The sequence below is a fragment of the Lygodium microphyllum genome, chromosome 25 (genome assembly GCF_053477565.2).
Source record: "Lygodium microphyllum isolate KBCC chromosome 25, Lygodium_microphyllum_v1.1.10, whole genome shotgun sequence".
Lineage (NCBI taxonomy): Eukaryota > Viridiplantae > Streptophyta > Polypodiopsida > Schizaeales > Lygodiaceae > Lygodium > Lygodium microphyllum.
The window spans coordinates 130,325,258-130,337,840 of record NC_141159.1 but is presented as its reverse complement, the minus strand read 5'-3'; the positions used below and the strand labels follow the sequence as shown (position 1 = coordinate 130,337,840).

Genomic DNA, 12,583 nt, shown 5'->3' with positions numbered 1-12,583 from the left:
CGGACCCTATCGTAGGCTTTCTCGAAGTCCAATAGTAGTACTGTCAATCTTTGCCCACTGTGCTGAGCCCACTTTGTCGCCTCAAAGAATGTAAATACATTGTCTAGGATGCTCCTATTTTAGACAAAGCCTGTCTGTGTGTCATGAATGATGTTTGGACCACATGGCATAATCTTCTACCAATCATCTTTGTCAGAGCCTTATAGGCCACTAACAATAAGGTGATCGGTCTCCACTGGGATAGCTCCAACCAGTCTCCCCCTTTGGGGAGAAAACTGATAAGGCCTGCCGAGAGCCTCCTTGGCATCTGTCCTGAAGTGAATATCTCCTGGAAAGCCCTCAGTAGGGGATCCTTCACCACCTCCCAGTAGATAGTAAAGAAGGCCTTAGAGAGGCCATCCTCCCTGGGGCATTTTTGCCCATCCTGTGTATGAAAAGCCTCCTCTAGTTCCTTCTTTGTGAAGGGGACTAGGAGGGCGTATCCTGTCTCCTATGTGACGAGGGATGGGATGTGATCCCATACCTGTTGTCTGCATCTCTATCCTCTAATTGAAGCTGTCTCTTGTTGCAAGAGGCGTGTGTAATAGTCGGTGGCGATCTTCATCACCTCATCAGGGCTAGAACGGGTCCTCCCATACTGGTCCCTAAGGCTGCGTATTTGCTCTCCCATGGTGCAGGGCTGGTGCACCTGGAAGAACTCCCTGCACATCGTGTCTCCCTTCTGCGCCCAAAAGGCTACTGAAGTGCGGAAAGAGAACTCCCAGTGCCTGTCCTCTAGGCCAGCAATGGCTGCACACGCGCGCACCTCCTGTGCGAGGAGGATGGGGTCCCCTGGTGCCTCCTGCAACAATCTCTGCGTAGCTGCCAGGTTCCGCCGGAGTGCTCTCTCCTCCTCCCAGCACTGCCGCCTGGCCTGTAGGGCTGCCACTTGGAAAATTCTGCTTGACTCGGCTAGGACCTCTGCAACCTCCTCTGCTATCCTGTCCCTCCTGACCCACTCTCTGGTCCAGATTTGCTCTATCTGTCTCGACACCTCCTCCCTCCTATAGAATGAGTTAGGGATCCGAAAGGATCGTGTATCTAGGGCGGATGCTAGAGGATCAAGTGCCAGGAGAACTGGGCAGTGATCGGATAATGTGGTGTCTGCCAACTGCTCAATTTGGCCACTACGGTCACCAAGAGGCCACCGCAATTCCTGGAGCACACTGCCAGGATTGGTAGACACGTATTGATGCAGGAGGATATGGATTGGGTGCCGTCACATAGTAGGCACTAGGGCGGAGTACAACCTCACGGAGCCGTTCTGACAGACTTTCTAGCGCCGCGTATGGGATAGCTAGAGGCCGAGGAGGGTATCGTATTTCTTATGGCTGGTGGCACATGGAGGCTTGGCGATGGGAAGTTGGCTTGCCCAAAAGCACGAGGGAGGTTATAAGTGTTGCACACAACAGCTCCTGGAAACCCTAAAGCACTGCCTTTGGTCTTGCGAGGTGGCGCAACTCCTGTGGAGAGGAGCATGGTGCATCCTTCACCGTATAGCACCCAACCTTGGATGTATCTCACGGGGAGCTTTCTGCTAGCAAGCAGTCAGCCAGGCCCGTCACCTTCTGTATGACACCGAGATGCGGGACAAAATATTCATGATCGAGGCAAGGTCGTGCACAGTGGTTGGTTTGGAGGCTCTACCCATCCGCCAAGTACTCGAGCCCAGAGCAGACCGCTCTGAGGTATGGGAGATCATAGGGAGTCTTACTGGATGGCATATCTGGAAGGCGCAGTGTCAGGAGGCTTTCGGCGGAGAGAGACTTTCAGTACAGGCGATCTTAGCACAGCTTTGGACCTCCATCATCCACACCCTTTGCAGCCATTGGAAGTATATTGAGATGGCAAGCTCAACACGTGCGGACATTGATGATGGACTGCCTGGCTAGATAAGTCCGCACATCTACACTTAGCACGTTGGTGGTCATTATGATACTCACATGGCCACTGACTTATCACTTATTATATTTAGTTTGTTACACCTCCCTACAGCTGGCAAAGACATAGTGCCAATCAATTAGTGTAGTCGGTTATGCACTGTTTGACTTAGTAAGCCATTTTTCTTTATGTTGTATCTTATCTATACTTTATGTACATTGTATTGTGTGTGGAAGAAGAAGAGGAAACCAGCAAGAAAACGTTTTGGCCTCCATCTCTCTTCTTGTGTTCTTGAGTGAGCTTTCTCTTGTGTATACAGTGTGTGTTTGGCGTAGCAGCTCAAGCAAGTCCCCCCACCACGCGATTCTTGACAGAGTAGGTGCAGGGTGAGTCCAGGGCTTGTCAAGAGCTCCGTTGTCACTTCATGCATACTTGGGGCGGCTAGGACTTGTTTTTCATGATGCAAACATGCAGCCCCAAATGGCGATACACCCCCCCTCCATGGCTTCTTGCCCCCATCCCCCCAGACCGCCTTGAGAGGCTTGTATACATGATGTATTTGTGACTCTGCATCAGCTCCAGCTAGTCTATTGAGCATGAGCACTCCGCTGTAATCAGTTTTTTTGAGTAATATAATTAGCCACATTTCACTTGCAAAAAAAATCTTGGAGAGAGTCTCTATAGTGGATGTCAAAGCATGACTACATCTGATATCTCTATCCACATTTGATAAGAGGATGATTTCCTTAAGTACGATTTCTGTGGTGGTGACACTGTAGGCACTAGGATTCAATATATCAAATATGAGTAGACCTTCTAGTACATTATTTAGGCACCTCAATTTTTCACAAAAAATCCCATATGCATATTTACATGGCCTCACAAATGTCTGCTATTTTGAAATAGTCGTTATGTGATAGTCTAATCATTTTCCACCTTTCGAAATCATATCTGGTATATTTCTATCTTTCTCTTACATTCTCCCAGAATTGTGCTTAGGAAAGCCATGTCTAGCCAACAATTGGTTGATTCTTAGGGATTGCACTTGCTCCTCTACTTGAGCTGTTTCTCATAATTCTTTTTCAACCTTGGGAAGTTCATCTACATAGAGTTTCTCTCAGCTACAAGCAGATGCATAGCGAAGAACCTGAGTTAAGGTAGATGTGATCTCAAACATGATGAAGCTGAATCTTCAAGCTCTCACCTGACTCTACCTGATTTGCTTCTCAAACTTCTTTGTTTACTGTATAGCTGTAGAAATAATTAAAACTATCATTCTCTGGTTCTCAAACTTTTTTGTTTACTGTGTAGCTGTGGAAATCATTAAAACAATCTTCATTTGCTTCTCAAACTCTTTTCTTTACTATGTAACTGCAGAAATCATCAAAACTAGCAGCCTTGAAACTAGCACCAGATCTTTGATCTCCTACACTCATGTTTCCTTTGCTGCAATACCTGACATCGTACTTTCCCCAACTCTTCATCCTCTCCTTGCATATGTTTGTGTCCTCCGAAAGCTATCTCTTGTCACCTACCTTGTTTGCTCACCTCCTTGTCTGCCACCTACCTCACTCTGTCAACACTTGAGCCTCCTTCACCTGTCTCCATGTCAGTCCTAATATTGCACCATACATGTCTCACCCACCATGAGATCCTCAGCTAAGTTCAAGCCACTTGCATGGCTTGGTCACGTGTCAGTCACACCCCACCCCCCCAAAAATAAGTCCCTCTGCCAAAGCCATTGGTGCCGTCAACTAGGGAACATGCTGGTTTCCCACAATTCACTAATCTGTACGTGCACCACACCAACTGCATTGTAACCCAGCAATCACATCTGTCGAGAGTAACTCTGATTGTCCACCCTTTTCTCTCCCTCACTTGTGCCAAAACCAGCCTTGTGCTTAGTGTCAAAGTGCAATTAAAAAAAACAAATAATAATTTTGCAATGCTGCAATTTATATGATGGTAACAAAGCCTTATATTGGGTTAACTTACAAAAGATTTGGTATGAAAGCTCATGTAGCATATGGCTGCAACATTGTAGCAATGTTCGGATTATATATAGACCATATGATCTTCATTGGAGGTGGTAACTTTATCAAGAAAATAGAACTTACCAGGATTTATGGTGATTGTAAATGGACTTCCCTTTATTGGCCATTGTGCTGCCTCACTCTCCAAAATGATATGGATTGAGTATGAGCGAGCTAGTGTGATTGTATAGCTCACTGAAAGGACTCCAGATTCTTTTTCTGTGACATCTACAGACACGGTCAGATTTGGAAGGATTGTCACATCACATCTGAAAAGACCTGCTGGACTCCTGTTTCCATATTGATCAACCAAAATGATATCAAAGTCAGTGGGGATCCCTGAAATTCCTCCTTGCAATCCTTGTCCAGAAACTTTAGACATTTCAAAAGACACAGGTCCTGCTAACATAACAAACTGTCAATTTCTAAGTTAGAATATCTGTTATAACCAGAAAACACTTGAGGTAACTTGAAAAACCATCAAACCCAATGCATTTTCTTGCAATTGATCAAAAGGAAAAAGTGAGCCATCAATATCTGTGCTTGAGAAAGATCACAAGCCACAATCTTGAATGATCAACATTTGCTAGAAAGAAATAAGGGAAACCTGCAATATTATGTGGTGCAATCCGTCCCCTGACCCCACTTTTCTAAGAATAATATGTGCAAAATTATTTTCTAAAGAAACTAAATTACTGTCAAATATCTCCAAATAAATGGTTGGCATTTAGTTTGAACCCCTGACTCAGAATGTTCAGCTGTGAAACAAGGTGTTGAAAGCACGGTAGCCTGCCAAAGTAAGTTTGGCCTGCTTGGATTACATGACTGACTATATTCGCTGTGCTCTGGGGCTGCTGCCATCAGTGTGCTACCTGCCCCGCCCTCCCCTTCATTCAGCTTTGCCTTCTGTTTCTTAACTCCCCTCTGCCCAAGTAGGTTCTTCTCTCATTCCCCACGTGCTGCCTGTGGAGCCTACTGCTCCAGAGTGCACCTTCCTTCTTGCTTTCCTTCTCCTGTTCTGCCTGCTCCTCCCCTTATCAGCACAGCCTTGCCCTCCTGGTGTGTTGTTCCCCCGCCTTTTGCCCTTCACTAACAATGCAGCCAGCCCTCCCTCAACACATTTTCCCACCCTGTGCAGGCCCTCATCCTTCTTACTCCTTTCTCTCCCTCTCCATACTCACTCTCCTCTTGCAGACTCTGTCAATCTCCTTTCCTTTCTAATCATTCCCTCCTCAATCTTCTTTGCACACAAACTCCTTCCTCCCCCCCACTCCCCCAAAAAAATTGCAAATATTCCCAAACAACTGCACTCTAAAACTCAAGCCACCCAAAAAGTTCCTGTGCTAGTAGAATGCAGGAGAAAACTTGATCCAATTGACACTAGCTGGTCTTTCACTCTCTTCAAGATCTCCAGTGCAGTCCCCACCATTTTATCTTCAGACACTGCTATCATGACACTCAGTTTTTCCCCAGCAACAACAGAGCCCAACATTAGTGATGGAGCGGCAGCCCTAGAGGTGTCATTCTAGCATGACAACAGGTGGCAAATCAGCCACCTGGAATGCTTTGAAGGATGCTATATAAGCACCTCTTGCTGTCACCCCCTGCACTCTGGATGCAGCCACCTGAGTAACCGCACCTGCACACTAGCTATATAATACCTGCTGTTGGTCAAGTGTGTTGCTCGGGCTGCTAGTGGTAAAGGAATGCATGAGCCTCTCTCTCAAAACAGGTCCCATTAGTGTTGTTTCAATGATTTCTCATTGTTGGAACATCAAAAAAAGGGGCCAGTGTGGTGGACTATGTAATGGGCTCACTAGCGTTAATTTCAGAAATTAAGATAAGGGAAAAAGCCTCAGTACCACAAGAGATCATCCGGCCAGAATTGGGCACTACAGCCATGGTAGTTGAGGCAGTATTCCAAACAATTACTTTCCTCTAGAGGATATGGCAGCTCCCTAAAGACCGATATCCTAGACTAGCTCTGGAGTCTTCAAAACAGCTTTCAGTAGAGGGAGATAAACAGTATGCACATATGAGCACGTGGGTGAACTTACATGGCATGAGTACAAATAGACTGCCACCATTCGATTACAGCCTCAACTACCCTATTTTGAGCCTCAGTCATGCAGAGCTGAATAGTGTGATTAGAGAAGACATCACTAGAGTGGAGACTAAAAAGACTTGGTCCAAGCCCCCTTTCCCATTAGGAATGAAAACGGCACAATACCAATGTCACTTCTTGCAATTTTCTCATGACGGTTTCATAGTGAGGCCAAGATACATGGATGCTCAACTTTCCCACGGACTTCGAGTTGCTATTGGTCAAATTCACACCTCATCGCATCAGCTGATGATTGAGATAGGTCAATGGAGCCATATTGCAGCCAATGAGAGGATGTGCCAGCTTTGTGGATGGGAGTCAGAAGTGGAGGAGCACTACATTTGTAGATGTACTGTATACTATGACATCTGAGGCCACTATCATTGCCTCTTTAAGGAGGGCTTTGGACCACTAAGACGGATGATGGACTATGAGGACCAAACATGTTTGGGCCTTTTCTTATTGGAGCTCCAGTGATGCAGAGCATTATTGTTACGGGATAGGAGGCGACCCCAGCGTCATCCACTCCTCCAAAGAGCAGTTACAAACTTCTTCAACGTAGCTGAACCCCTAGCCGCTCTCACTCCAAACATTACATCTCCTACTAATAGGCATTGTCGAGGTATAGCATCAGCAGAAGGCATCACAATTGACAAAGCTACAACGTTACGCAAAGCTCGATGCCCTAGAGTACCTACTCGGCAACATAGGCGTGCCCATATGCATCACATTTGCATCATGATTGCTTGTTACAGAGGCAGATGGCGCGCTGACTCGGTTGAAGGTAGTTTGCAGAGTCTTTGTGGATTCCATAGACTGAGGGGGAGATACTCAACACTCTTTTTAATCATTTTAAACTTAGTTATTTCAGCTTTTTCAGTTTCCATATTTCTCATTCCAATCTACCATGTAGACCTACACATAAATTTTATCTCTTCTTCTCTGATGAAAGATGATGATACCAATTGTATTGGTTATGGTCTCATAGGCCACTTTGGCCTTTTAGAGACATTAATAGATCTTTCTTTCTTTCTTTCTTTCTCAACTTGCATAAGGTTGGAATGACCCTCAGTCTCTCTCTCTCCAAGCCTAAAAAATGTTGCGGGTATAGGCACTTGTGCCTAGCCGCCCATGTATTAGTTACACTAACGCTACCTGTAGCGTGTATTAGTTATCCACACATCTATACACTGTAGGTGGTGCCTCCCCAACCAGTATTATCATGCAAAACGTGGACCAGCCCTTCATCTCAAGTCTGTGCTGACTGCGCCAGTGTGGGCAGGCCCTGAAAGCAATCATTGTCATCATTTACAGCTTCATCATTGGCAGCCCCTCTAGCATTTGAGAGGTCCTCTATACCTTAGGAATACCCCTTGGCATTGGCCTTTGCTACTTGAGCACTCAATTGGAGGGTTATCCTTCAGCTATTGACTCTGCTTATACAGTTAACAGGATGTAATAATAGGGCAGACCCCCTCCCTATCTTGGATGTTTAATGCTCATGGTTATGCTGGGTGATACTTATTCATGTCTATGTGGTGCTATTATGTTTGGGGATGATATGCCTATGCTTTGAGATCATTTTAGAGCTGATCTGAGCATTGTCCTTGCTCAGTTTTGACACTGATTTGGTTGCGGTAATCAGCAGGGCTGAAGCTCATGTGGTCAGTGGAATACATGCCTATTGCTTCTCAGGTGCTTACCGACTATTCGGGGTGATATACCAATGCTTATGCTTGATGTCACATGCTATGTCATGGTTCCAGAATGCCTTTGAGCAATGATTGAAGCTCATTTTGAATGACATTGTCTGTCATTTGCCTACAGCAAGCATTCTTTGAGACAATTTATGCCTATTATCATTGGATGATACTTGGGCAATCCTCTTGGATGTTTATGTTTGCTATGGATGCTACCTAACTTGGCTATGCTTGATGGACATTGGGCTTCGTCAGTGACTTGCATATGGGTTACTATTGAGCTTTGGACACTTGACTTTCATTGTCAGTCACCTGCTTGAATGCTACAATGGATGCTTTGCCAACTACTTTGACTCAGATGCTCCGGATGTATACCATTGGATGTTGGATGTCGTATGCTATGTACTTGATGAATCTAAGCTTTGCTTGCTCATTCTGCATCTGATTTTCCTTCTAGTGGGAGTAACTTCATTGACACTTGATGTTACAGAGAGCTTTTGGTTATGCAATTGAGCATGACTTTTGACATAGTGGGATATTCACATATACATGCTCTCTTTACATGCTATATGTCTACAGTGTTGGGTATCTCACTCATGCCTCACTTACGCCTACACTCACATAGGAGTGTCGGTGATTAGTAGGACACTGGAACACTTTTTACTCTCGCTAGGAGAGGTTTTTTCCCCTAGACTTATGGCATTATTTCGTATGTGCTTATGACACACACTTACGAGCACTTACCGTGTTCGGGTGTGAACACCCCCTACAACCCTAAGGTTTAAGGGTTGTACCTTGTACTTTCAAGACTACACTCTTTCAGTTTATTGCATTGGGTGTCGTGCTTCACTCTCACGCTGTCTATTGATTTCTGTGCCGAGCTTCAATCCTACCTTCTTCTCACATTTGGTATCAGAGCAGCATTCGCTCTGTTCAACTGAAGCTCAAGTTCTCCTCCGCTCCACTCAGTCTGTGGGAGCTTCTGGCTCTGTTCAAATCTGCCCCGTCAGATTCGCCACGACTTGCAGTAGCTCGACTTGCTTCTTGCGCCACACGCTAGATTGCCTCCTGTCCGCCCCTGTGCTGCACGCCATGTTAGCTGCCCCGTCAGTCACAATCTGAAGCGCCAGACGTCACGCCACCCGCCAGACGTCACACCTCTTAGTCACAATCTAAAGCGCCAGACGTCAGCTGCCCCACCAGTCCAGTCTGCCCGTCCCGAAGCATCAGACGTGACTAACAGGTGTGATGGGCGGCACAGGAGACATGACTAACAGACGTGACTAACAGCTAGCAAGGCTGCTGACGGGCAGCACAGGAGACGTGACAGACGTCAGCTGCCCCACCTGTCAGCAGCCTTGCAAGCTGCGACACCTCTATAGATTGGTCCTTTGTGCTGCTTGCTCGCCACTGTGCTAGCTCGCCATAGCTCTGACACCCGCCAGCTCGTCTCTACGACATCCAGTCCGACTATCCTCATGTCAGCCATGTCACCCCCCTAACTCCTGCCTGTCGTCAGTGACAATCCATCATCAATAAGGTGTTTTTTCAAAAAATTTATCCTTTTATTCTAGAATAAATTTCTGGAAGAGGTGGTTCCTACGAAGCAGGCACAACATTCAAGATACATGTCTGGGACACTAACCTAGCCACTGTTGTGCAAACACTGCTAGTCCTTCATCTCCCATCCACCCACTGGGAGATGTGATTTGCCACATGACTCTTCAATTCCTCCACAATCTGTGTAGTCGTCCACTCTTCTAAGAAGGATGACTGAAAAAAGAAAGCGTAGTTTGGTCCATCCGGTGGTGCTAGTAGGTGGACCTTGCCCCTCCTTGACTTACGAACCACGAAGATCCCCACCTCTAGAGGTAATGGAAACTCTCCATGCTCCACAACTCGCAGGCAAGACCACGGGCCACTACGAAAAAACTTTTGTAGCAGCAGCTGTGCCTGTCTCGGGAAAGTATGGCGGATGGCAGGGGCAGATGAGCTAGTAGCTATGTGGACAGGGGGGGACTGCTGGTGTGCAGAGGAGGTAGGTGTGTGTGGCTCATCTCCTCCTATGGGAGGAGGGGGAGTGGGTCTGGGGGGGCTCACCTGACCTAGGTGCGGGTTAGGGGGAGTGCTCGGTAGGAGGGGTGATGGGGGTGGAGTGGATCGCGCTATGGTGGGATGGCTAGAGATGCATGGTGGGTGTGGGGAGGGGGTGGTAGCCCTGACAAGGGGGGGCTGTGGGCCGTGGTCAGTGGAGGGAGGGGGGGGATGGGATGTGGGGGGGGAGGGGTGGGTGAGGGGCTTGTGGGGGCTCCAGCGAGGCAGTCTGTGGCTCATGTGGAGAAAATGGGGGGGATCCGTCCTGCCAGGTGGGGCGTGCAGGGGGGGGCTGTGGGGTGCTCTGCCGAAAGGGGGGGGGCTCGTCCGCCATCACCCTGCTAACGAGGCTGGGCCTGAGGGGCTGGCTACACCCCCCCTTGCCGTCTCCCTCTCTGTCGCCTCTAGACCCTTGTGAAACCATCAGCGTCCACCTGCGGACCTGTGGGCGGAGCCGCCTTGGCTCCAAACCGTGTACAAACTGCTGCCTGATGCCCAAAGTCGTGGCAGCGCAAGAACTGCCTTGGTTGCCCCGTCACAATGACTTGCTGCCTAAAGGAATGTCCACCTGCCTTAATCTCTAGGAACTATGGGATATCCTTGACCTCCTTCACTGCCACCCGTACCTTTGGGACCCCTGCCGCTGTCACTGCATCCGCGAAGGACACGGGAAGGACAGTGCCGAAGAGCCTCCCGAAGTCTTCCACTAACTGGGGGTACTCAATTGCTAGGCCGGGGAAGAGGAGGGTGACTGGGTGCCAAAGAAACAGGTTGTGGAGTGCAAACGCTTCCACTGTGAAGCCACTGTACCAAGGGACCATGTATATGACCCCCTTCGTGGATGCATAAGGTAAACTGGCGAGTAGCTCACGATCTGCGTTTGCCGAACTGAGGCGGACCATGAAGATCCCTTGGCCCAACAGGACCGCCTCCATGATCTGCGCCGAGCCGATGCTTAGTGTGGAGTGGAGCCAGTCCGGAAGCTAGGCCCTGGTTGGGGAATGTCCTACTACCTGACCATAGATTGTTGTTTCCATTAACTCCAACTCCTTAGCTCGGACGGCTAAGAGCTACTCCTCAAAGAGGACTACGTGCAAGGTGTTCGACTAGGGGACACTCGATGAGTACGCCGGCGTCTGACCAAAGGTTTCCATTGCCCGTGCCTTCTGGGAGAACCTACCTATCGCACTACTATGCTACTGAATGGGGAGTTGCTACAGGGGGAGGGAGCAACTGGAGGGGAAGGGGAAAGAAGGGGGGGGGGGGGGGGGGGGGGGGGGGTTTCTGTTTTCAATGGCGGTGGTGTTGTAGACTGCTCGCGGGCCAGGCCTCCCGTCAAGGCGGCACTCTGGGAGGGAAAACGGCCGATAGGCGGCCGTCGCACAACTTGGCGAGGGCGCGCGAACAGAACAGGGAGGCGCGATCAGTGCTAGGACGGCCCCGATTAGTCGGACAGTGTGAAGGACAGTTGGACAGCAGCCGCGACCAGTCGGCTGGCGCGACCGTCCGACAGCAGGCGAGACAAACGGATAGCGCAACCGTCGAACAGCGGGTGAAACAAACGGACGGGTGGCGCGATCGGACGGGCGACCAATCAGATGGTGCATAGTCGGGGTGGGGGGGCAAGTAGCGCGACGTGCCGGTTGAGTGAAAGCTCTGAAACACATTGAGATACATTATCACTTTGTCAGAGAGAGGCTACATGCAAGTGATATCAGCCTTGTCTATTATCCTACCATTTAATCTCCTTGTGGCTGATGATCCTTGTACTCTTGATCACTCTTCACTCCAGGGGGGTTTGTTGGGTATTTCACTCATGCCTCACTTACGCCTACGCTCACATAGGAGTGTCAGTGATCAATAGGACAGTGGGGTACTTTTCACTCTCAGTAGGAGAGGTTTTTTCCCCCAGACTTATGGTATTATTTTGTATGTGCTTATGACACACACTTACGGGAACTTACCGTGTTGGAGTGTGAACACCCCCTACAACCCTAAGGTTTATAGGTTGCACCTTGTACTTTCAGACTACTCTTTGAGTCTATTGCATTGGGTAACGTGCTTCACTCTCACACTGTCTACTAATTTTTGTGCTGAGCTTCGATCCTGCCTTCTTCTCACATACAGCTTATGCCTTGAGGGCTGATTTGATTTGATCTTGTCTAGGACTCGCACCGACCTCTGTCAGGTCATTGTCAACGATATATACACCTGTCTTGGTGATTCACTAAGCTTCTGTTACTCCTACTCACTCAGTCGTGCATTTGGTTGGCCTCTTCTCTTACCTCAAGACCTGCTACATGCATGATTGGTATGCTAGTTGATATATTCTTTTTTTTTGCAAATAAAGTGTGGCTAATTATATTACTTCAGAAAAACCTGAATACAAAGAAGTGCTCATGCTCAACAGACTAGCTGGAGCTAATGCAATCACAAATATATCAAGTATACAAGCCTCTGAGGGCGGTCTAGGGGGGATGGGGGCAAGAAGCCATGGAGAGGAGGGGAGGGGGGGTGTATCGCCATCTAGGGCTACTTGCCTGCATCATGAAAAATAGGTCGTGGCCGCCCCAAGTGCGCATGAAATGAAAACGCCCAGCCAAAAACCTCCTAACACCGCATCTTCCAAATGTGCCATCCAGTAAGACTCCCTACGATCTCCCATACCTCAGACTGGTCTTATGTGGGCTCCAATACCTGGCGGATGGGTAGAGCCTCCAAGCCGACCACTC

The 12,583-nt window shown here is 48.3% G+C and overlaps 1 protein-coding gene across 1 annotated transcript in view; it reads right to left on the bottom strand.

The window, feature by feature from the left end:
* Window positions 1-12,583, bottom strand: part of LOC148014751 (uncharacterized) — a 285,635-nt gene that overhangs the window by 152,211 nt on the left and 120,841 nt on the right. The window contains exon 14 of the mRNA XM_087666600.1: window positions 4,038-4,352. Coding sequence (XP_087522726.1) covers window positions 4,038-4,352 — 315 coding nt within the window. The remainder of the gene's footprint in view (window positions 1-4,037; window positions 4,353-12,583) is intronic.